We start from the raw sequence: 23,523 nt of genomic DNA on the forward strand, positions 1-23,523 counted from the left end.
TTCTCTCTGGAAGGGCTCCCGTTCCCGCCGGGGGCCAGCAGCGAGCACCAGTCCTCTCTGCTCTACCAAAGCTGACCTCCCAGTGCCGGTGGTGGGTCCCTCCAGAGTCACATTTGAGTAGGGACTTGACGGGAGTGACCTTTGGGGTACTTGGGGTGAGCCGGAATGTCACGTGGAGGGGCCGAGAGGAGGTGACAGGTTGGAAGCCTTGAACCCTGGAGGGGTAGGGCAAGAGGTTGTGGATGACCAGGGCCCCATTCCTATTCAGCTGTTGCCCTGGGCAGCTCGAAGTTCTACATGTTTGGAAACCGAGGCCAGCACGGGGGACAGGAAAGACTTAAGGAAGTTGTTCCCTCCTGGTCTTTAAGGATCTACTTCTTGGTGATAAGGGACCTACCCTACTGGAGCTCGCTTAAACTTCCAGCTTCCTAAATTACCTGGATCCCATGCCTCCCTGTGTGACTTTCCCTCTCTACAGCACAGTGATGTGCTGTGACCAAAAGCCCCCCACCCTCCCACTTTGTGACAGGCTGGATTTAGGAGATGACTTCCTATAGGGGACAATGGGTGTAGAGAACCTGAGTTGGTGACTTTCCTGGTTTGAACCGAGCTGCTTCCCTCCAGAAGAGGGGACACTCGGTGCGGTGGTGGGCCCCTCGCCTGCTCTTCCCTTGCTTCCTGTGCTCCCCAGGAACAAAGGTGGGGCCTCGAACAGGAGCCCTTGGGGCAGAGGAGCCCTTGGGGCGTGCTGTCAACTGGCTTCCTGCACCGGCCTGCCCGCCCTGGGGAGGGGCTGAGCCCGCCCTCACGATAAGGACTGCCCTCCCTCAAAAAGAAAGCAAAGGGGGAAGAGTCCCTCACTGAGCCGCAGGTGTTCAGGCTGAGGCGGGGAGTGGCTGACACTCCAAGCCGCCCCCCCACCCCGCAGCCCCCAAACCCTTACAGGCAAGGTAAGCTGGGGCGGCGGCTGAAGGCGCAAGGACCCCGTTTCCTCACCCCCCTGCAGAGCCCTGCTGCTCAGCACGCCTCTGCCCATGCGGCAGCCCAGACTTCTCGGCGCCCCAGAGAGGCCTTGGTTGGCTTGGGATGTCAGGATCCGAGCTTTGGGCCAGGAGTGGGAGTATTTTCTGACTTGGGTCCCCCACCATTTCCAGGCCTCGGCAGCTGCCAGTATCGACTCGGGGGTGACATGTGGGCTGGGGAAGCAGATGGAGGTTGTGCCAGGTTCTGGCATCAAGCCTGGTGATCTTGAGCGAGGCTCTTCTTACTCGTTCCGGGTCTCAGTCTTCCTGCCTGTAAGATGGGAGTGGGCTGGAAGCGCCGTGCGGCTAAACCACCGGTAACGGCGAGAGGCTCTGAGGCCTGTGTCTCGCGGCTGCCGTGACATCCTGGCCCGTGGGTGCGCTCTCTGCTTTCCTGCCTGTCCAGGTCACCAAACGCCACTTCTACTCAAACGTGGGCAGCCTCCGAGGCCCCAGCACCCTGCCTCCTTCCCCACCCTCTGCAGAGCTGCCGCAGCCATGGCGGGCATGAAGACGGCCACCGGGGACTACATCGACTCGTCCTGGGAGCTGCGGGTGTTTGTGGGAGAGGAGGACCCCGAGGCCGAGTCTGTCACCCTGCGGGTCACGGGAGAGTCGCACATTGGTGGGGTGCTCCTGAAGATCGTGGAGGAGATCAGTGAGTGTCCCATGGCCCCCGCTGCTGACCTCAGCGCCACGGGGCCGCTGTGACTGGGTCCGTGGGCACTTCCGGGCCACCCGACTGTGCTGTGCTCGATAACCCCGCCACAGTGACTCAGGCACCCGCTTAATCATTTGGTTCCAAAAAAGACATTTCCCCAACTTCCCCTCCCTCCCGCAATCTTCCCTCCCTCCCTCCTGCTCTTGCCGGTTCTGCTAAGTCCCCAGGGAGCAGCCACGGGCTGTTCACCCATGTCCCGGGCAGGAGGGGCCTGGCCCCGGGCGGGGGCAGAGGCTACATTTGAGGTCTCGGGGGAGACCAGGGGACGCGGGGCCGGCTCCCATACCCTCTCCCCGGAGCGGAAGCCCTCCGCAGGCTGGTGATGGGCCTAGCCTGGGTGGGAAGGCCCTGCCCCCACAGGAAGTTACAGCAGGGCAGCCTGTGGTATCAGGCGTGGAGAAGAGCAGGGCTAGTGACACAGGGGCTTCTCATCCCCTTTCCCTGCCCGGGGGTCAGGGCTGCCCCTTCCTGGGAGGGCAGCAGGCCCACCCTGGTAGGCAGAGCCAGAAGGCAAGCCCACGATCATTTTAGTCCCTGGCTCCTGGGTCCTGGGCCACCTGCGGGAGGCAGGGGCAGACAGGCTTCCTCACGGCTGGCCAACCCGCCACGTGTGGCCTGCGAGCCCGGTGGGCTGGCTTGTGGACGGACAGGTCCCGGGACAACCCAGCCATGAGGCCGAGGTAGTGAAGGGGCTTCCAACAGGCAGGGCCCAAGGAGGCTGTGAAAGCAGAAGCGGGAAACAGAGGGTCCGGGGCATCAGGCCAAGCTGTAGACAGGCATGGACTGAGCCAGGGCAGAGGGGCTGAAGAGATAGGGCCCCAAGGGGAGATCTGGTTGGCTCTAGGGCAGGGGACACGAGCCATGCACAAGCCTAAATAAGGAGTCAGGCGGGCGGGCGAGCAGAGCTGATCCCCACACCTGCTGCTGGGTCCCCCCTGGCAGTAAGTCCCTTCAGCTCCTGTCCCCTGCAGTGAGGACATTGCCCCCACCCTTCCCAATCCCTCTCATTCCTGAGTGTATCAGATGTCCACTGAGGCTCCGTCAGGCCAGACCCCACGCCACGCCAGCCCCTGCCTTCCTGGAGTAAGGCCAGGTGGGTGAGACCGACCGTCCAGCTCCCAGCACGGGGCTGAATGGAGGCCTTGGCACCAGAGGCGAGAGCACAGGGCCTGGAGCCAGAGGGGGTGCACGCAGCCAGGATGGGGAGACTCCCTAGCAGAGTCCCGAGAGGGGCTGCAGCACAGGGGGCAGGGGCAAGGTGTGAAGTTGGAGCGCAGGGCATGTGCTCTGGGCTTTTCTGGGCACGACCAGAACAGGGGATGGGATGGCTGCCTTTAGGAGTTTAGACTCCTGGAGGCAGAAGCAACTCCTAAGCAACTCTAGTCAGGCCCCTCGGCTTAGGGGTGAGCTGGAGGCAGGGAGACAATCCTCCTATGCTGCGCGGTGCGGACAGACCGGAGGGTGGCTTTTGGAAGTGAGATGGGCATCGATGAAATGTGGGAGCTAACAGTGGAAGGGAGATTGCTCGGGCCTGGCGGGGAAGTCGGGTCGCCCTAGCCCCCAGATGCCCTGCGGAGGGGCCAGAGGGAGAAGAACCCCGGACCAGTGTCAGAAAGACCGAGTTTCACGCAGGCTTCAGGGACTGAAAGTGGGAGTTACCGCATTTCTGTCCCACAGGCAGGCACGGGGCCTGTAAACATTTTTCTGGAGCGAGTGAAGCCAGTGGGGGTGTCCTTTCGCCCCTGGCCTGTGGGTTTCTGGCCCAGGGAAGGGCCTGGTCCCGAGGTATGGTGTGTGGGGATGGAAGCAGGAAGATGAGGCCGTAGAGGCAGGAGCTCTGGGAAGAGGCCTGGGTCGGGGAGGAAGGGACTCCCAACCAGAGAAGGACAGGGACAGCCCGGGAAAGGGGCCGAGGAGGACAAGACAAGAGCCAGAGGTCCAGAGGAGATGGGGAAGGCGCCACAGGCCAGAGCAGTGAGGACGGGCAGCTCCACGGACTCTGCGAGGTGGGACAGATTGAGCCAGAGAATGTCTTGCCGTTGGCCGCTCTGGTGACCGGAGGGACGAGGAGTGCAGGTGGAGACAGGGACAGAGCACTGGGTGGGAGGGGCTTTGCACACCCCAGAGGGCTGCCTCCGTCCACCCTTTGTCTTTGTGATCGCCACACACCAGCCCGCCTAGACGGAGCCCTGTCATCTGTCACTAGCTGCGGGACACGGAAAGTTCGAGGTTCAGACTGGATCCTCCCTCGCGGGCATTCACAGGCCTGAAGAGCGTGTCACCCACACTGGGGCAGGCGTGCTTCTGGGCCCACGGGCTTGGGAGGGTGACTCCTCACATCTCACAAACCACAAACCCGAGGCCCAGAGAGCGAGAGGCCTCGGCCAGGGGCACAGAATGTGTAACCCAGGAATGTTCGTGGACGGCCTGCTGGGCCGGGCACAGTGCCAGGGCCCCAACAGAGCCTCGGCCTCCCAGGCTCCTGGAGCGCCGGCGAGAGGCCCGCCAGCCAGGAGTCCCAAGCGCTGCTGTTCCAGGGCAGCTTGATGGGCCGGGGTGCATGAGGCGGAGGCAGGAAGATGGGGACACCTGGATCCTGGGGGCGGGAGGCTCCCTTGGAAAGTGATGTCACAACTCAGCCCCACAGAACCAGCAGGGTGAGCTGGCAAAGAGCCATCCTGCTGTGACCTCAGTCCCAGACCCCCAGCCAACCCAGCCTGGCCCTGTGTTGGCCTGGGCTGGTGTTCAGCTCCCCGGGGGGCCGGGCCCTCCATGGCTAATGCCCCCCCCCTTCTTCCCTGTGGCCCCACAGAGCGCAAGCAGGACTGGTCAGACCATGCTATTTGGTGGGAGCAGAAAAAGCAGTGGCTTCTGCAGACGCACTGGACGCTGGACAAGTATGGCATCCTGGCCGACGCCCGCCTCTTCTTCGGGCCCCAGCACCGGCCCATCATCCTGCGGCTGCCGAACCGCCGGGCCCTGCGCCTGCGAGCCAGCTTCTCCCAGCCCCTCTTCCAGGCCGTGGCTGCCATCTGCCGCCTCCTCAGTGAGTCCCCTGCTGGTCCCTGCTCTTGCGCCCCGGCGAGGGTCCTGCCCTCCCAGTCAGGCTATGGTCATGTGGTCCTCACAGTCCTGTCCCCTGTCACGGCCCCAGAGTCCTGGGAGTGGGCAGGGAGGTTCTGGGGCAGGACCCCAGCCCCTGCTAAGGGGCCAGCTCCCCTGCAGGTATCCGGCACCCCGAGGAGCTATCTCTGCTCCGGGCTCCTGAGAAGAAGGAGAAGAAGAAGAAGGACAAGGAGCCGGAAGAGGAGTTGTATGACTTGACCAAAGTCGTCCTGGCTGGGGGTGAGCACGGCTGGGCAGGTGGGGTGGGGTGGGGGCTGGGCGCTGGCGTCCTGAGGCGGGGCCTGGGGCTGGGGCCTGTCTAACCCTGTCCTGCACTCCAGGCGTGGCACCTGCCTTGTTCCGGGGGATGCCAGCCCACTTCTCGGACAGCGCCCAGACGGAAGCCTGCTACCACATGCTGAGCCGGCCGCAGCCGCCGCCCGACCCCACCTTGCTCCAGCGCCTGCCTCGGCCCAGCTCCCTGTTGGACAAGACCCAGCTCCACAGCAGGTGTGCAGCCGGCCGGCTCTGTGGCCTGGGGCTCGGTCCCCATGGGTCTGGGCTCCCACTGCCAGGGCCCCTGCCCTCCCCTGGATCCTTACCCCAGATCCCCACCTCGAGTTTCCAGGCCTGTCTTATGAGTCCGCTTTCCCTTCACCACAGCGCCCCCCCAGCCCCCCTCCCCCTCCCAGGTCTCCCTCCCCACCCAGCACTGCCTCTGCCGTGGCCCTGACTTCTGCCTGCTCTGTGGCCCAGGTGGCTGGACTCGTCGAGGTGCCTCATGCAGCAGGGGATCACAGCTGGGGACATGCTCTGGCTGCGCTTTAAGTACTACAGCTTCTTCGACCTGGATCCCAAGGTGGGCTGGGCCGGGGCTCAGGGCCAGGGGCTGGTGCAGTGAGACATGAGGACTTAGGGTCAAGGGTCTGGGCTCTGGGAACATGAGGGACTAGCAGGGTGTCTGTCCATCCATCCACTGCCTCATCCACACCCCCGTCTGGGCAGTGTAGACAGTGGCGGGTGTCCCTAGGACGCCTGTGCAGGTGGGAGGTGCCTGGCACCTGGACTCAGAGAAGGCTTCCAGGAAGGGGTGACGCTGTGATCTGCAGGTTTGCCCTGCATGCTCTCTGTCCCCCGCTCCGTTCCCTCCTGCTTCTTACTAGGCCACTTGTGACCCCCATGAACTTGGGGGGGTTCCAGATGCCCTGTCCAGACTCCCCCCCACTCTTCCTCCTGTTTCCACAGCCTGGCAAACCCAGAACGCCCTCCCCAGCCACCCTTACCCCTTAGCCCGTTATAGCTCCCACGCGTGTGATCTCAGGGCAGACCTTCTCCCGAGACCCTCACTGGAGCGCTAGACTTGAGTGTCCAGGTGGCTCCGCTCCGTTCACGGGCCTAACAGGCATGTCAGACTTCTGCCTGAACCGGAAGTCGTGATTCCCAGCCTGCCCCACACATCCTCCACCTTTCGCAGGTTCTTTGCAAAAGCTTTCATGGATTCGTTACTTACGCCATTCTGGAGCCATTCTGGAGCTGGCTCCTTCCCTTTCACGGTCGGCCGCTTCCTCTCCTGGGGACTTTGTTGTTCCCTTCCCCAGCTCTCCTGCCTTACTTTGGTTTGAGTGGTCTTCCTGATTCCATTTTATCTCTTTTATTTTAGTTTATTAGCTATACTTAAAAAAATGGTTTTGGTGGTTGCTAGAAGGGATTTAGTACACAGACTCTATTACCATCCGGAAAAACTCAAGGCTTCTTCCGGAGAAACTTACAAGACACTTGCGTTTCCCGTCCCGGCCTGTACATGCTGGTTCTCACACACTTCAGTTCTGCCGCTGTCAAAGCCCTCAAGACACTGTCATTCCTGCTGCTGTCATTATTCTTACAACGGCTATATTGAGAAATCATTCATATACCATATCTTCTGCCCATTTAAATGAACACCCTGATGGTTTTTAAGACATTCACAGACTTGGGCAACCATTTTGAAATATTTTCATCACCCCGAAAAGAAAACCACACCCACCATTTATCCCTCACCCACTGAGCCCCAGACAACTCCTAATCTCCTTTCTGTCTCCATAGATTTGCCCATCCCGGACATTTCCTACAAAAGGGATCAGCCAGTATGTCGCTTTTGGTGGCTGGTTTCTGTTTTCATGTTTTAGCATGGTTCCGTTTCATTCCTTTTTACTGCAAAGTGGAATTTCATTGTAGGAACAGACCACATTTTATTGATCCATTCAGAGATTAATAGATATTTGGCTCACCCCTCCCCCCACCCACCCAACCACAGGTTGGCTATTATGAATAAGGATCCTATGACTATTCATTCAGATACAAGTTTTGGGGTGGTCCTATCTTTTCATTTCTTTTGGTGTAGACCGAGGAATAGAATTGTCCAATCATTATCGCTATTACTTATGCTTTAACCCTTCAATCTCTCTTTTTTTTTTTAATTTTTGGTGGAACTTTTGTGATAACTGGAAATTCCCAGGCAATTGTAAGAAATAATACCCAGAAGGCGGCTGGTTGCTTCAGCTGGCAGAGCACAGGACCCTCACCCTTGCCGTCTCCTGTACTCTTTATTCCCCGGGGTAGATCCCCATTTCCAGCTGCTCTCTTTTTCCGTCTGCCTGAGGGACTTTAACATTTCTTGTGGTGCTGTTCTACTGGTGATGATCCATTCAGCTTTTGTATGTCTGAATAAGTCATTATTTTGCCTTTGATTTTAAGACTTTTATTTTTAAAGATTTTATTTGTTTGACAGAGAGAGACACGGTAAAGAGGGAATGCAAGCAGGGGGAGTGGGGAGGGAGAAGCAGACTTCCTGCAGAGCAGTGAGCCCAATCCCAGGATGGGCTCCATCCCGGACCCTAGGATCTTGACCTGAGCCAAGGGCAGACGCTTAATGACTGAACCACCCAGGTGCCCCTGATTTTGAGAGAGATTTTAACTCGGTGTAGAATTCTTGGGTGATGGTTTTGTTTCTTTGTTTCTTTCTTTCTTTTTTTAAAGATTTTATTTATTTGACAGACAGAGAGAAATCACAAGTAGGCAGAGAGGCAGGCAGAGAGAGAGGAGGAAGCAGGCTCCCCGCGGAGCAGAGAGCCCGATGTGGGGCTCAATCCCAGGACCCTGGGATCATGACCCGAGCCAAAGGCAGAGGCTTTAACCCACTGAGCCACCCAGGCGCCCCGATGGTTTTGTTTCTTACAGTACTTTATTTATTTGTTTATTTATTTACTTATTTTTAAGATTTTATTTATTTGAGAGAGAAGGCATGCAAGTGAGAGTACCCAAGTCAGGAGAGAGTGGCAAAGGGAAAGGGAGAAGCAGGCTCCCCACTGAGCAGGGAGCCTGACGGGGGTCTCGATCCCAGGACCCCTGGGATCATGACCTGAGCTGAAGGCAGAGGCTTCACTGCTTAACTGACTGAGCCACCCAGGCGCCCCATCACTGGTTTTAAACAGTGTGATTATCATACGCCTTGGTTCCCTTCAGGTTTTTCGTGCTTGGGGTTCAGTGAGCTTCTTGAATATGTGAGTTGATAATTTGTATCAAATTTGGAAAATTTGGGGTCATTGTTTTTTCAGGATTTTTTTTTTCCCTGCTCCTTCCCTTGATAGGATTCCGGTTATATGAACTACTAGACTGCTTCACTTCATCCCACAGCCCACTGATGCTCTGTTCCCTGTTCCCTTTTTTGTGGGTTTTTTTTTTTTTTTGAAGATTTTATTTATTTATCAGATAGAGATCACAAGTAGGCAGAGAGGCAGGCCTGGGTTGGGGGGGGGAGGCTCCCTGCTGAGCAGAGAGCCTGAAGTGGGGCTCGATCCCAGGGCACTGGGCCGAAGGCAGAGGCTTTAACCCACTGAGCCACCCAGGCTCCTCTGTTCACTGTTTCTTTTTAGGTGATTTCTCCAGTCTTGTTTTTCTATGTTGCACTTGAATAGGTCTCTTGCCCTATCTTCAGGTTTACTAATCATTCTTCTTCCATGTCGAATCTGCCATGGATATCATGCCTGTAAGTTTAATTGTGACCTTTTTTTTTAGTAGTTTCCATGACTCTCCCTAAAATGCTCCTGTCTTGCTACCTCCTTGAACACCCATGATGCTTTTATAATAACTCTGCATGTTTTTATCTACTAATTCTTCCACTTGTGTCATTTCTAGATCTGTTTCTATAGGCTCTCTCCTTGTTATGAGTTGTATTTTTCTGTTATTTTCATGCCTGACCATATTTTTCCTTTATTTGGGGAGGGGTGTTTTATTTTATTGTGTTTTTTTGTTGCTGTTGTTTATTTTTCTTTTGGGGGGGATAAAATTTTATTTATTTGTTTGTTTGTTTGTTTGAGAGAGACTATGAGCAGTGTAAGGAGCAGAAGGAGAAGCAGGCTTTCTACTGAGCAGGGAGCCTGATGCAGGGCTCAATCCCAGGACCCTGGGATCAGGACCTGAGCTGAAGGCAGACTTTTAACTGACTGAGCCACCCAGGTGCCCCTTGTTGTTTTTTTTCTTTTTCTTTCTTCTTTTTGTGCCTCATCATTTTTTACTTAATGCCAGACAGACACTACAAATTTTATGTTCTTGGGTGCTAGATTTTTGGGGTTTTTTTGGTAGTCCTTTAAGTATTTTTAAACCTTGTTTAGGGATGAAGTTAAACCACTTGGAGACTGTTTGATCCTTCCAAGGCTTGCCTTGAATGTTAATGAGGTGGGACAAAAACATCCTCTAATCTAGGGCTAATTTACCTCATTACTGAGGCATTGCCTTCAGAGAATTCTATCTAATGTACCATGCATCGTGAGGCTTCTCTAATCTGGCTTTTGGGAGTGTGAACCATTGCCACTCTTAGGTGAGCTCTGGTGAATGTTCCATCTGCTCCTTTCATGTTTGTTTTGTTTTTGTTTTTGTTTTTCATCAGCCTTGTGTAGTTTCCTTACGCACATACACTGATCAGTGCTTAAAGACTCAAGAGGAGCCCCCTAATGATTCCAGAGCCTTCTTTCTGTGCAGCTCTCTCCTCCACAGAACTCTGTCCTGTGAACTCTAGCTGCCTTGGACTCACCAAATGCTCAACAACATTTCTTCAACTTGGGGAATATGCTGGACTGTATTTGGGGTCCCCCTCTTTGTGAAGCTCTCTCTAGGCAATGGGCTGGGTCAATCAGGATACACCATGTTTGTTTCCCTTCTGTCAGGGATCACTGTTCTGTATGGTCTCTTGTCCAATATCTACAATCTACTGGGTCATTGTTGCTCTCTTTTGGGAGTCTCTCTTGTAAGATACTTTCCATGTAGCTATGGCTTCTCTGGGGTCTTCACAGTGATGAAGTGGGAAGTTCCATTGCCAAGCCCCTCCAACATTGTATCCCAATCACAATACTCTTTTCAAACTGGTGGGTTGCTTTATTTTTTTTTTAAGATTTTATTTATTTATTTGACAGAGAGAGGGGGATCACAAGTAGGCAGAGAGGCAGGCAGAGAGAGAAGGGTAAGCAGACTCCCCCCCAAGCAGAGAGCCCGATGCTGGACTTGATCCCAGGACCCTGAGATCATGACTGGAGCCGAAAGCAGAGGCTTAACCCACTGAGCCACCCAGGCACCGTGGTGGATGGCTTTAGGATATCAGTCAGTGTTATCTTTGTCATGGAACCATCGAAGCTGGCACTCTAGACCCACAGCACAACTGTTGTCCTTGGACTACTCTTCCCTATTTCCTGAGCATCCCTCTGTTGGACTCCTTGGTTCCTGACTCTCATGTGTTCCTCTATTGACTAATGCCTTCGTTTGGATGAAACATTTATTTTAATAGCTTCCTGTAAAATGGTAAATGATTTGAAATCCTGCATGTCTGAAAAGGCCCCTGTTCTACCCTCACTCACATGATAGTTTGGCTAGGTATAGAATTCTAGGTTGGAGATATTTCCCTGCTAAATCTGAAGCCACCTTCCCATGGTGCTCTAGGTCCCGGTGGTTCTACTGAGGAATCTAATGCCATTTTGTTTTCAATCCTTCCATGTGAGACCCTTTTATTTTTTCTTGGAGAGGGAGGGGAGATACCAGAAGCTTTTAGTGTTCTTCTTATCTCCTGATGTATTAAAATCTCTCGATAATATGTCCTAGTATGAATCGGTCTTCCTTGATTGGTGTGCACACTTGCTGAGCCCTTTAGATGAGGAACTTGAGTCTTTCAGTTCTGGAGAAATGCCTTAAACAATTGTTTAAATCATTTCCTCCCACCACTTTTCTGTTCCTTTCTTATGGAACTCTGTAGATATTAGACCCCCTAGATTGCTTCTTCAAAGAAAAAAACATAGACATTTATCTCGTTTTTCTCATGTCTTTTTTTTTTTTAAGATTTTTTAAAATTTTAAGTAATCTCTATACCCAGTGTGGAGCTCAAACCCACAATCCCAAGAACAAGAGTCCCATGCTCCACTGACTGAGCCATCCAGGTGCCCCTTGTCTTTCTCATTACTAAGCTTGTTGTCTTTTGTTTTACTTTCTGGAGAGGGCTTTGACTTATCTTTTTTTTTTTTTTTAAGATTTTATTTATTTATTTGACAGAGAGGGAGAGAGGGAACACAAGCAGGGGGAGTGGGAGGGGAAGAAGCAGGCTTCCTGCCAATTAGGGAGCCTGATGCAGGGCTCTATCCCAGGACCCTGGGATCATGACCTGAGCCAAAGGCAGACATTTAACGACTGAGCCACCCAGGTGCCCTGACTAATCTTTCAAATGATCTATTGAATTTTTAATTTCTGCAACTGTATTTTTTTCAAGTTCTAAGAGCTCTTGTTTTTGGAGTATTCCTTTGTAAGGTTTTTTGTTTGTTAGTGTAACATACATTTAGAAAAATGTACAAATGTATCCAATACTTCAAGCAGCAAGATGTCACCTGCCCCCAGAAGCCCCTTTCATACCCCTTCTGGTCAGTATCTCCCTGGGAGGAAGCACTAATGTTAATTCTAACACTATAGATCTTTGAGCCTGTGTTTGAAATCTACATATGTGAAATCACACAGTCTGTACTCTCTTGCGTCTGGCCTTTTTCACTCGGCATTATGCTCATATGATTCATGCACAGTGCATACTATTGTAGCTTATTTCTTCTCATTGGTATGTGACATTCCCTTATGTCAATATACCATAATTAATTTTCCATTCTACTGATGGGCATTGCACAGTTTCCAGATTGGGACTGTTATGAATAAAGATGCTATGAACATTCCAGTAATGTCTTTGGTGAATATATGTACACATTTCTGTAGCATATGTGCCCAGAGGTGGAATTGCTAGATTAAGGGGCAGCTTTGGTTTAACTGTAGCAGACAGCTGTTAAGCAGCTTTCTGAAGTGGTTGTACCAGGTTACAGCCCCCATCAGCAGGGTCCAAAAAGTTTGCTTTTTCCACAATTTCACTGGTGTGGCACTGGCGTTTCCATGGTAGACATTCTGGTAGTTGTGTAATGGTGTCTTACATGGTTTTTTATTTTGTTGTTGTTGTTGTTGTTTTTAAGATTTTTATTTATTTGACAGAGAGAGAGAAATCACAAATAGGCAGAGAGGGAAGCAGAGAGAGAGAGGGGAGGAAGCAGGCTCCCTGCGGAGCAGAGAGCCCTATGCGGGGCTCCATCCCAGGACCTGAGATCATGACCTGAGCCGAAGGCAGAGGCTTTAACCCACTGAGCCACCCAGGCACCCCTGTTTTTTTTTTTTTTTTTTTTTTTAACAGCTTTACTTAGATATAACTTGCCTACCATAAAAATCACTCATCATAAGCATTCAGTTTGATTACGTTCGGTAAATTTATACACTGGGTAGCCATCACCGCAATCAAGTTTTAGAACATTTCATCACCCCCAGAAGGTTCTCTACTGCCCATTTGCAATCATTCCTCCTCCCACACCTCACCCCAGACATCACTGACATGCTTTCCATGTGGCTTTCACAGTTCCCTAATGACTAATCAAGTTAAGCCCTTTCTCATTGGGCTACTGGCCATTGGAAGATCCTCTTTGGTGACGTTTTTGCTCAACTTCTTTGCCAATTTTTAATATTGAGTCGCTTGCCTTTCATACTGCTTCGTAGGAGTTCTTTGTATATTCTATATATGGGCAGTACTTTGTCAGAGAAATATGTGATGATAGTTTCCCCCTGTACTTTGCCTTTTCATTCTCTTGATGGTTTATTTTGATAAAAAGAAGTTCGTAATTGTAATACAATCTGTCTTCTATTTTTAAATATTTTTTTTTCTTTTATGATGAATATCTTTTGGGTCCTGTTTAAAAACAAATCTTTTTTGTTCCAAGGTCACAAATAGGTAGACCTACTTTTCTCTAAAAGCTTTGTTGTTTTAACTTTCATGTTTAGATCTGCAACCCAGCTGGAGCTGATATTTTTATGTGGTGTGAGGTAGGGGAACAAAACAATTAAAAAAAAAACATACGGGTATCCAATAGGCCCAGTATCATTTACTGAAAATGGAATCCTGTCCCAGTGACTGCTGGGTCACCTTTGTTGTAGGTCAGGTGAACGTAAGAGTGGGTCCCTGACTCTCTGGTTCCCTTCATCAATTTGTCTCTCTTTACCAATGCCACACAACCTAAAATTCTGTATCTTTATAATTATGTTCTTTTTTTTTTTTTTTTTTTTAACACAGCATCACGTTTTTGTGCTCCGAGTACAGCATTTCGTCTCTCTAAGGATTCTGCCTGGTTGAAATTTTCTTCCTCTCCCTACTGTCTTGGTTCCCTCCAAGCTCTTGTCCTGTCTCTGTAGTTCCTGCCATAGTTGTCCTTACCCTGGGGTGATCCCTGCCTGCCCTTTCATATTGAGAGGCAGGGCTGTAGGAACCCATAGAAGCCCCCCCAATGGATGAAAAGGGCTTAGCACTTTGGGGGCTCCCTGGAGGTGCTGGGGTAGGCCTGTCATCACCACTTGTTGGGGGAGTTTTCTCTTTGGGTCATCAGTTTCTCAGCAGTGAACCCTCTGATCTCCTGACTGGGAATAGAAGGCTCATTGTCAAAGTCTTGGGTGCCAAGTAGGGAAGGGTTGGGGATATCCCACCTTTCAAGATGTCAACCTTTCTCTTGGTACATCTGTTTGTTTGTTTGTTTGTTTGTTTGATGCATTACTTTCATTTTGTAAAAGATTTTATTTATTTATTTATTTATTTGACAGAGAGATTTTTAAAAAATATTTTATTTATTTATTTGACACACAGAGATCACAAGTAGGCAGAGAAGCAGGCAGAGAGAGACGGAGGAAGCAGGTTCCCTGCTGAGCAGAGAGCTGGATGCAGGGCTTGATCCCAGGACCCTGGGATCATGACCTGAGCCGGGGGCAGAGGCTTCAACCCACTGAGCCACCCAGGCACCCTGGTGCATCTGTTTTAAGCACAGCAGCCCCTCACCCAGGCAGGTCTAGAGAACCAAATGCAGGGGTGCCTCTGGCTCACCATCTCCAGAGAGTAAATCTCTGGCTTCTGCCATACCTGGCTGTCACTTGGCTGCAAGAAGTGGGGGACACTGGAGGGGGAAGAACACCTGCTCCTTTTATACACCTTCTAGAATCATTTCAGCCCGCCCTCATCCCTCAGCCAGAGGAGCTCTGTCCGGAGCCTGCCAATGGCTACCACGCACACTGGATGCCTTTGTCCATGTCCATGTTCTTCTTGCTGTTTGTTTCCTGCCTATTTTCAAAACTCATTCATGCCTTTTCTACAGAACAAAAGAGGGGAAAGACCAAGAGATCCCAACTCTCTTGCACTGTAATTCAGTTCCCATTCATGTTTCTGCTTTCCCTTTGCCAAAACGTTGTCAGCGGGTCGTTCAGCTCTTTTCTTTGTCCTTTTGGATTTACTCTTTTTATGCCTTTGCATAAACCGGTGGTGGTTGGTTTCAGGGGGAGCATAGGCGTGGACTTCTGTGGGTAACTGGGATCCCCCTTTGAGCTTTGCACTCCCTGTTCCTTCTTTCTGGAATGTTCTTCCTATCACTCTCCCATTAAGTGGCCCATTGCCATCCTCAGGTCTCAGGGCAGTCTGTCACCTCCTCAAAGAAGACTTCCTAGAATGCTTCTTCATGTGGAGTAGTTCCCTGTACCCCAATTCCATTCTCTCTCTTCGCCCTCCTCCTTGGGGTTGTCCTTGCCTGAGAGCACGAGTGAATGGCGCCATGGAAGCTATTTCCTTTATTGCTCTTATCACAATCTTGAATCATTTTACTTATAAGGTTGATTTGTTTATTCAGTCCCCCTTCTGCCCCCACACGCACACAGTAAACACACAGTCAACTGTGCAAGAAGTCTTACAGGGAAAAAAGTATCACTTGCCTGGTCAGGCCTTAAGGCTGGCATTGGGGTCCGCTGCCCACGTGGGCCCACGAGCTGAGCATGCCACTGTGCAAAGGCGGGGCTGGTAGCTGAGGCTCACAGGGTCCAGGTACACAGCGATCGGGGCAGTTGGATCCCAATCGAACCCAGCCTCCCCCACCCCCGCTGCAGACAGATCCGGTGCGGCTGACCCAGCTGTACGAGCAGGCTCGGTGGGACGTGCTGCTGGAGGAGACCGACTGCACTGAGGAAGAAATGATGGTGTTCGCAGCCCTGCAGGTGTCCGGTGGGCGGGGGGACCCGGGGCGGGGTAGGGCGCTCGCTGGGCCCAGGGCAGGGAGGGTCTTCCGAGGTGGGGGACCCATCTCTGGGAAGCCCCACTTGGGGCACTGTGGGCCGCCCACTCAGCCCTCCCTGGCTGCGTGCCCCACCCAGTACCACATCAACAAGCTGTCCCAGAGCGGGGAGGTGGGTGAACCGACTGGCACAGACCCGGGGCTGGACGACCTGGACGCGGCCCTGAACAACCTGGAGGTGAAGCTGGAGGGGTCGGCAGCCACGGATGTGCTGGTGAGGAGGGGCTCTGGTCAGGGCTTGGGTTTGGGGTCAGGGTCAAGGGTGAGGACCTGATGATCCCCCTCTGACTCTTCATCTCCGCAGGACAACCTTACCACCATCCCCGAACTCAAGGACTATCTCCGGATCTTCCGGTGAGCTTGGGCCCAAAGTCGGCAGCCCTGCCGGAGGGGCCCAGGGTGGAGAGAGAGCCCAGGAGGGAGGGAGGCAGCCGTCACCAGCCTCCTGCCTCACCCTCAGGCCCCGGAAGCTGACCCTAAAGGGGTACCGCCAGCACTGGGTCGTGTTCAAGGAGACCACCCTGTCCTACTACAAGAGCCAGGATGAGGCCCCGGGGGACCCCATCCAGCAGCTCAACCTCAAGGGTGAGTGAGGGTGGCCTGGCCAGGACGGAGACAAGGGCAGGAGCTGGCTCAGGGGCCACCTGGCCCACCTGAGAACTGGGGACTTGAAAGTTCTCACCTCAGTTTCTCCCTGGGGGCAGGAGAAGACACCGTCCGCCCTCACGTGTTCTGCTGGGCTGGTGTCTGCCCGGGGACCTCTCAGGCAGGGCTCCCCACTGCCCCCACCCCGGCCAGGCTCCCACCTGCCCCTTCATCTCCCTCTAGGCTGCGAGGTGGTCCCTGACGTCAATGTCTCAGGCCAGAAGTTCTGCATCAAACTCCTCGTCCCCTCCCCTGAGGGCATGAGTGAGGTCTACCTGCGGTGCCAGGATGTACGTCCGGGCCGGGCTGAGGCTGGTGCGGGGAGGGGGCCCGGGGCCGAACCACAGCCTGTTCCTCACACCGCAGGAGAAGCAGTACGCCCACTGGATGGCCGGCTGCCGACTGGCGTCCAAGGGCCGCACCATGGCGGACAGCAGCTACCCCAGCGAAGTACAGGCCATCCTGGCCTTCCTCAGCCTGCAGCGGACGGGCGGCGGGGGCTCGGGCGGCCACCCGCAGGGCCCTGACGCTGCTGCTGAGGGCCTCAACCCCTACGGCCTTGTCGCCCCCCGCTTCCAGCGAAAGTTCAAGGCCAAGCAGGTGCCAGCCAGAGGAAGTGGGTGGTGGGAATGACCACAGCAATTCCCTGGCCACCCGTGGCCCCTGAGTCCTCTCAGAGCCTTCCTTTGAAAAGGCCCGTGCTCACTCATTCTTTCCCCTACCCGTGTCCTTGACATTGAACAGGCCGGTCCCCACCCTCTGGGATGGGTCGCGGTGCAGCTGCCCACATCCACCCCAGGGCCTGGCTCAGCTCCTATCTGCTGAGCCCTGAGAGGGTGCTCGGTGGCCCCACCCCTGCTCCGGGCTCAGCATCCAGTCTCTCCAGTGGGGACATGCAGGGGGTCTCAGGGACGTTGATGGCCACTCACTGGTGTGGTCCCGCAGCTCACCCCACGGATCCTGGAAGCCCACCAGAACGTGGCGCAGCTTTCACTGTCCGAGGCCCAGCTGCGTTTCATCCAGGCCTGGCAGTCCCTGCCCGACTTCGGCATCTCCTACATCGTGGTCAGGTATGGGCCCCGCCCCTGCCCGCCCGTGCCTTCCCCGGCTGCCTGCTGTGGCACCCCGAAGCCTCCCTTCCTTCCTGCCCTCTGTGGGTGCTGTGTGGGCGCCCCTGCCGTCCTGTGCCCCTGCAGCAAATGCTAGAGCGAGAGATCAAGCCAGGAGGGTGGGAGCCCCAGCTCGCCCCTCTGGCTCACACTCTCTCCCGCCCCCGGAGACTAGGTTCAAGGGCAGCAGGAAGGATGAGATCCTGGGCATCGCCAACAACAGACTGATCCGCATTGACTTGGCCGTGGGCGACGTCGTCAAGACCTGGCGCTTCAGCAACATGCGCCAGTGGAATGTCAACTGGGACATCCGGCAGGTGAGCCAAAGGTGGGGGGAGGGGGGCCTCCAGGGGCAGGGGCAGGCCCAGCCAGGGCAGGACAGGGGCTGCTCTCCTCCCCCTCCCCCACCAGCCCATCCGTCTGCCCATTCTGCAGGTGGCCATCGAGTTTGATGAGCACATCAATGTGGCCTTCAGCTGCGTATCAGCCAGCTGCCGAATCGTGCACGAATACATCGGGGGCTACATTTTCCTGTCCACGCGGGAACGGGCCCGCGGGGAAGAGCTGGACGAGGACCTCTTCTTACAGCTCACGGGAGGCCATGAGGCCTTCTGAGGTCTGTCTTATGGCCCCCACTTTGCTCACTACCTGCTCTGGCCACGCCTAAGCCCACACCCTCTCCAGACATGCCCCGAGCTGGGCATATTCACCTGCTGTCACTGGCTTTGCGCAGACAGGGACCTAACCGGGCCAGACTCTGCCATCCCCCAGGCTAAGAAGGGTGGGTTATGAGCTCACACAATACCCACCTTTCCCTTGTCCGAGTGGCCGGGACCAGCACCGCTGACCCAGCTGGGCAATCCGAACACATGAGGAAGACTGGCTGTAGCTACAGGGTGATGATAATTCATGGTTTCAAACGGGAGCTTTTTTTTTTAAATCTTTTTACATTTTAAAAAAAATAAATATTTTATTGTTGAGTCATCCTGCTTCCTCTGGAGCTGTGCTTGGGGCCACTCTGATACTCTGTCTCTTCATTACCAACCAAGGAAAGGGACTTTCCTGAGAAAGAAACAAGATCTTAGGGAAAGGGAGACCGAAGTCAGCCTGGGCTGGGAGCTGAGAGGGAGTAGAAGGCAGAGGGCACAGGCTCCATGTACAGGAGAATGGTGGTGGTTCTCACGGGTGGGGCGAAGCTGCAGGGCCTCCTTGAAGTACTTGGGAAGCAGGAAGCCATCAGCATTCCCCGGGGTGAGGATCACTCCATTGGCAGAGCGGAAAAAGGGGATTCCATCTGCAGACAAAGCCAGAGGTGTGACTCCTGCTCTATCTGAAAGCCCTGGGGAAGTCCCTGCTGTGTCCAGGCTCACCTGCCAAGGCCCGGGGTCCGTCAATGAACACGGCCACTTCACAATTTGGCCGCATGCCTGTAGAGACAATTGGAGCTGGGGCCTGAAGCATTTGGGGGCCCGTTATCAAACCTGGGCAGGCTCAGTGGGGGGAGGTCCTGGGATCAGGGGCAGGGATGGGGCTACCGCAGCATGCAGAGCACGGAGTGGCCTTGGACAAGAGAAGTTATGATCCTTGGAGAGAGAGCCGATAAAGACAGCTGGGGAGGGCTACTGACCACTGATGACACCAGGGTCCCCAGGCAGTCCCGGAGCCAGGTGGATATGTGTCCTTCCCCGGCAGGATAGGCCGTTGAGCAGGATGGATGGCCAGTGCTGCCAGAATGTGCCATGGACGAGCCTCAGGGGCAGGGCCTGTGGGGTCTCCAGGGGCATCAGCTCCAACTCCGGTACCTGGGATGGTTGGGGGAATGCATGGCAGTGAGCCCCCCCCCCACACGGGCAGGGGTCCTACCTGGCTCTCCCACTGGTCCCCTTAGCGCCCACCTGCAGGGAGTGACCCTGATTGGCCCGGATGAGAGGGCCTGTGCCGGGGTCCCCTGGCTGCAGAGCAAACCGCTGCTTCTCGTTGGTGTCCACGACTCGCTGCACATCTTCAGCCGAGAAGCCGTGGAACTGGGGTAGCTGCAGGAGGGTACCCAGGGGCACGAAGCCATCTGTGGGCAGGCAGGGAGCTTGGGAGCTGACCTAGTCCTGGCCTGGGCCAGAGTTAAGAGCGGGAGCCAGAGGAAACCAGAATAGGGCCTGGGCTCGGGCCAGGGTGGTGGGGGGCAGGTCACAGGGGTTTTATCTGTGAGAGTCTCCCCTTTCTGGGCCTCCGTTTCCTCAACTTCCATAGGAATAGGACCTGCCTTCGGGAGGGTCACAAAGATAAGGTACCCCTGTTTTAGCACAGTACCCTGACCAGAATGGATGCTCAGTAAACACCAGTTACTTCAACAGGCAGGCTCCTGGGCTCTGGGCCTCGGTGCTCCCTGTACATGGAGGAGATGGGCCCTCTGTGCTGTCCCCACAGGGCCACAGGGTAGGGCAGTCACAGATAAGCTCACACTGCTCCCTCACTTCCAACCACTCACCTCAGTCCCCAAGACTCACTTACCAGCCCTCATGGGAAGCCCCAGCTTCAGGGCCCCGTGTCGCAGCACGTAGGAGAGAGCCTTGGACAGCTGCACATCTTGGTCCTGTAAGAGCCAAAGGTGGCCCCAGCTCCACTCCCACCCGTCCAGCATATTCCGGGGAGCCAGGGCACCAAGTCCTCCTCCTCTACCCTCCCACCAAGAAAGTGGGGGTGAGGGTGGCGTGGGCGCACCTGTCCCCGGGGTCTGTGAGCCCTTCTACCCCTGGATCCTGTGGTTTCCTGCCTCCTTCCTCCACGGGAGTTCATGGCAAAGTCCTGCGAGGAACAGTGATAATATGGGGACTGTTAAGGACCCTCTCATGCCCCCGTCCTGCCCAGCAAGTCACAGAGCCTCAGGATGTAAGACCTGGGAGGGGGATATTCTGCTCATTAAATTCACTTCCCACCCCAAACTTCCTGGTGCAGATAGGGAAACTGAGGCCAGCAAGCAAGATTTGCCCAAGGTCACAAGCCGAGCCCCCCGCCCTCCAGGCTCGCGGGCTGCCCCTTAAAGTGGGCCTCAGGAGGCGGCCCGGCGTCCAGGCTAATGGGGCGGAAGCGTCAGGGCCGGCGAAGACAGACAGAATTAGCGGGTGGGAACAGACACAAGCCAGCTCCGCCTCACCAACTCCGAGGCATCGCAGCGACCCCGCCCGCCTAGGCGCAGCAACCCGCCAATGAGAAGCGGGGGAGGAAGGGGGAGGGCACTTCCGCTTCGGGAAAAGGGGCGGAGCCTGTGGGCCGCGCAGTCCGGTGAGTGCTGCTGGAGGCTGGCGCTTCCGGATCCTGCGAGGGGTCTGGCGCACCAGGGGTTGATGGGAGGACCCTGGGATTGGGAGAAATGGGGATAGATGGGTGACTGGACTCAGGACCTCTGGGTGGTAGAGATGCACGGGAGTCCTGGGGATGTCAGGCAGCAGGAATCTCGGGGCTCTTGCTGGGATAAGACACTCTCCTGCCCAGGGAGAGGTCAGAGGGGATCAGAAGGGCTGGGGGAGCCCTAAGGAGGTCTGTGGCCCAGGGGGCCAGCTGCTTGGCTCAAGGATCGCTGTGGGGCTGTCGGGGTGACGGTCCCGGCTGTGTCCTCCCCCAGAGTGGCCCTGTCCAGATCATGGACCCTGAGGTGTCTTTGCTGCTGGGGTGCCCCCCAGGTGGGCTGCCAGAGGAGCAGGTACAGGCTGAGCTGAGCCCAGACCATGACCGTCGCCCACTGCCAGGAGGGGACAAGGCCATCGCTGCCATCTGGGAGAGCCGGCTACAGGCTCAGCCCTGGCTCTTTGACGCCCCCAAATTCCGTCTGCACTCCGCCATCTTGGCCCCCACTGGCTCACAGGGACCACAACTGCTCCTGCGCCTGGGCCTGACTTCCTACCGAGACTTCCTGGGCACTAACTGGGCTGGCTCAGCGGGGCAGCTGCAACAACAGGGCGCCACTGACTGGGGTGACAAGCAAGCCTACCTGGCAGACCCGCTGGGGGTTGGCGCCATGCTGATCACAGCAGATGACTTCTTTGTCTTCCTGCGTCGCTCTCGGCAGGTGGCAGAGGCACCTGGGCTGGTGGATGTGCCCGGGGGGCACCCTGAGCCTCAGGTGAGATGCCAGGCTAGGTGCAAAGGCACAAAGACACAAAAGGCTTTGTTTTCCTCATCCCTTTAGCGGGGAGGGTGACCTGGTGCTTATCTGGGTGGGAAACTAGGGGCTGATGGGGGGCGTGGGGTGAGGGGTGGGGAACAGAGGACTAGCTGGATCTCTGGTTATCCATATGGAAATGTGAGCCTGGGTCAAGGGATCACCAAGATTCTTACTCTGTGCATAGCCAGGCCCTAAGGGCCAGCAAATATGGGGGAGGCAGGGAGGGAAGAGATGAAGAACAGGGGCTGAGCCTGACCTTTCCCAGGCCGTGTGCCCTGGTGACAGTCCCCTGCACAAGAACCTCCCTGGGGAGCTGGTGGTGCATGAGCTCTTCTCCAGCGTCCTCCAGGAGATCTGTGACGAGGTGAGTGGAGGGTGGCCCAGACAGGCGGGCAAGAAGGGAGGGGGTAGAACATGACAGAATTCCCCAGGTGTGGGCTGGCAGGAGGGTCTGCAGGCATCTGGCCTTGGGGGAAGAGCTTGGCTTTGCAGTTAGGCACAAGTGGAGTGGAATTCTAGCCCTCGTATCTGTGTGCCTCAAGCTCCTCTTCTTTAAAATGGGAACAAGAGGGGCGCTTGGGTGGCGTAGTTGGTTAAGCATCTGCCTTTGGCTCAGGTCATGATCCCAGGGTCCTGGGATCGAGCCCTGTGCTGGGCTCCCTGTCCAGTGGGGAATCTGCTTCTCCCTCTGCCGTTCTTCTGCTCTCGCTCTCTCTCAAGTAAATAAAACCTTTAAAAAAATTTTTTTTTAATGGAAAAAAAAGAAACAATGATAAATGTCTTGCTTACTCCACTCCCCCACCCCACCCCACCCCTGTGCCGTGTGTTGAAAAGAGGAGTTAATCAGAGTCCCAGTTGCTCCTGACTTCCCTTGGGTGACCCTGGGCAAACTGTTTAGTTTCTTGAGTTCTCCTTTCCCATCTGTAATATGAACATGCCTAAGATCTGACATTTTGTGATTCTGGGCACTTGAACTACTAACCGTAAAATGCTGTACAAGGATAACGTTCTTCATTGAGATGGGCAGGGATGTGGGCAGTGGGCACTGACGGGTGGACCCCCTGTCCCAGGTGAACGTGCCACTGTCCACTCTGAGCCAGCCACTGCTGTTGGGCATTGCCCGCAATGAGACCAGTGCCGGCCGCGCCAGTGCTGAGTTCTATGTCCAGTGAGTGGACTCTGGGGTTCAGGGTTCTGGGGTAGGTGGGTGGTCCAGGGGAATGGCTGAGGCAGCTGGGGTTTCCCTTACAGGGCCTGGACACTCCCCAAGCCACCCTCCTGTCCTTTTCCAGGTGCAGCCTGACTTCTGAGCAGGTGAAGAAGTACTACATGGGTGGGGGAGCTGAGGCCCACGAGTCTACAGGAATCATCTTTGTGGAGACACAGGTGTGAAATGGCAAAGTGTGTCCTGCTTGGACAAAGAGCTGGTGTTGGGCTTGGCACAGGCCAGGTGATACATGTCTGTTTCCCTGGAGCTGGGTCAGATGGGGCTGCGAAATCTCTTAGAGCTTTCCTCCAGAGCCAGAAGGCCTCTTTGGGGATGCCCTCAGTCCAAGAGAGGGCCAGGAACCTCTTCAGCCTCCTTAACATGTCTCCCTAGAGATGGTGAAGTGCAGTGCTCCTTAACATGTCTCCCTAGAGATGGTGAAGTCTCCCTAGAGATGGTGAAGTGCACAGGGTTCTGAGGCTTAGGAATGCTGGGGCACAGCTCCCACAAGAGACCTGAGGGCTGGATGTTGGGGGTCTTACTCTCTCCCCACAGAGGGTACGGAGGTTGCAGGAGACCGAAATGTGGACTGAGCTCTGCCCGTCGGCTAAAGGTGCTATCTTCCTCTACAACCAAGTCCGGGGAAGTCCCACCTGAGTCGCCCGAGGGTCCCCAACCCTAGCACGACTTGGAAGACAATAAAGGGCTTTATTCTTGGATTCCATTGGCATCTGCTGTTTCTGTGAGACAGAGATAGACCGCTGGGAGAGACCTGGGTGGCTGCGAGGCAGGACGAGCGTTGAGAAACAACAAAAACCCAGCCTCCGTTCTCCCTCTGCAAACTAGAATGACGACGAAGCCCCC

The 23,523-nt window shown here is 55.0% G+C and overlaps 3 protein-coding genes across 8 annotated transcripts; 2 read left to right on the forward strand and 1 right to left on the reverse strand.

The window, feature by feature from the left end:
• The first annotated feature begins 804 nt into the window (after positions 1 to 804).
• FERMT3 (FERM domain containing kindlin 3) lies at positions 805 to 18,277 on the forward strand. Of its 2 annotated transcripts, none has more exons than XM_059145556.1 (15): positions 805 to 950; positions 1,429 to 1,680; positions 4,556 to 4,789; positions 4,969 to 5,088; positions 5,190 to 5,358; positions 5,605 to 5,707; positions 15,355 to 15,462; positions 15,619 to 15,753; positions 15,844 to 15,893; positions 16,000 to 16,124; positions 16,368 to 16,474; positions 16,551 to 16,784; positions 17,130 to 17,254; positions 17,469 to 17,610; positions 17,729 to 18,277. In XM_059145556.1, exons 2-15 carry the CDS (start codon positions 1,521 to 1,523, stop codon positions 17,906 to 17,908), a joined length of 1,992 nt encoding a protein of 663 aa, XP_059001539.1. In that variant the 5' UTR covers positions 805 to 950; positions 1,429 to 1,520; the 3' UTR covers positions 17,909 to 18,277. The 2 variants fall into 2 exon arrangements, with proteins under 2 accessions (XP_059001539.1, XP_059001547.1); XM_059145564.1 differs by having other exon boundaries at positions 814 to 950; positions 1,508 to 1,680.
• On the reverse strand, positions 18,207 to 20,553 carry TRPT1 (tRNA phosphotransferase 1). 2 transcript variants are annotated; one of them, XM_059145616.1, is made up of 8 exons: positions 20,445 to 20,553; positions 20,012 to 20,095; positions 19,802 to 19,883; positions 19,189 to 19,358; positions 18,921 to 19,095; positions 18,664 to 18,720; positions 18,477 to 18,587; positions 18,207 to 18,355 (listed from the first exon to the last, which is right to left on the reverse strand). In XM_059145616.1, the coding sequence occupies exons 2-8, from the start codon at positions 20,084 to 20,086 to the stop codon at positions 18,264 to 18,266; spliced, it is 762 nt and encodes a 253-aa protein (XP_059001599.1). In that variant the 5' UTR covers positions 20,087 to 20,095; positions 20,445 to 20,553; the 3' UTR covers positions 18,207 to 18,263. The 2 variants fall into 2 exon arrangements, with proteins under 2 accessions (XP_059001599.1, XP_059001589.1); XM_059145606.1 differs by having other exon boundaries at positions 18,454 to 18,587.
• On the forward strand, positions 20,427 to 23,378 carry NUDT22 (nudix hydrolase 22). 4 transcript variants are annotated; one of them, XM_059145583.1, is made up of 6 exons: positions 20,427 to 20,572; positions 20,913 to 21,410; positions 21,718 to 21,816; positions 22,523 to 22,620; positions 22,745 to 22,838; positions 23,215 to 23,378. In XM_059145583.1, exons 2-6 carry the CDS (start codon positions 20,931 to 20,933, stop codon positions 23,314 to 23,316), a joined length of 873 nt encoding a protein of 290 aa, XP_059001566.1. In that variant the 5' UTR covers positions 20,427 to 20,572; positions 20,913 to 20,930; the 3' UTR covers positions 23,317 to 23,378. The 4 variants fall into 4 exon arrangements, with proteins under 4 accessions (XP_059001566.1, XP_059001560.1, XP_059001575.1 ...); XM_059145577.1 differs by having other exon boundaries at positions 20,561 to 20,630; XM_059145592.1 differs by lacking the exon at positions 20,427 to 20,572 and adding an exon at positions 20,574 to 20,614.
• The last annotated feature ends 145 nt before the right edge of the window (positions 23,379 to 23,523 follow it).

Source organism: Mustela lutreola, chromosome 1 (genome assembly GCF_030435805.1).
Source record: "Mustela lutreola isolate mMusLut2 chromosome 1, mMusLut2.pri, whole genome shotgun sequence".
NCBI classification, from domain to species: domain Eukaryota; kingdom Metazoa; phylum Chordata; class Mammalia; order Carnivora; family Mustelidae; genus Mustela; species Mustela lutreola.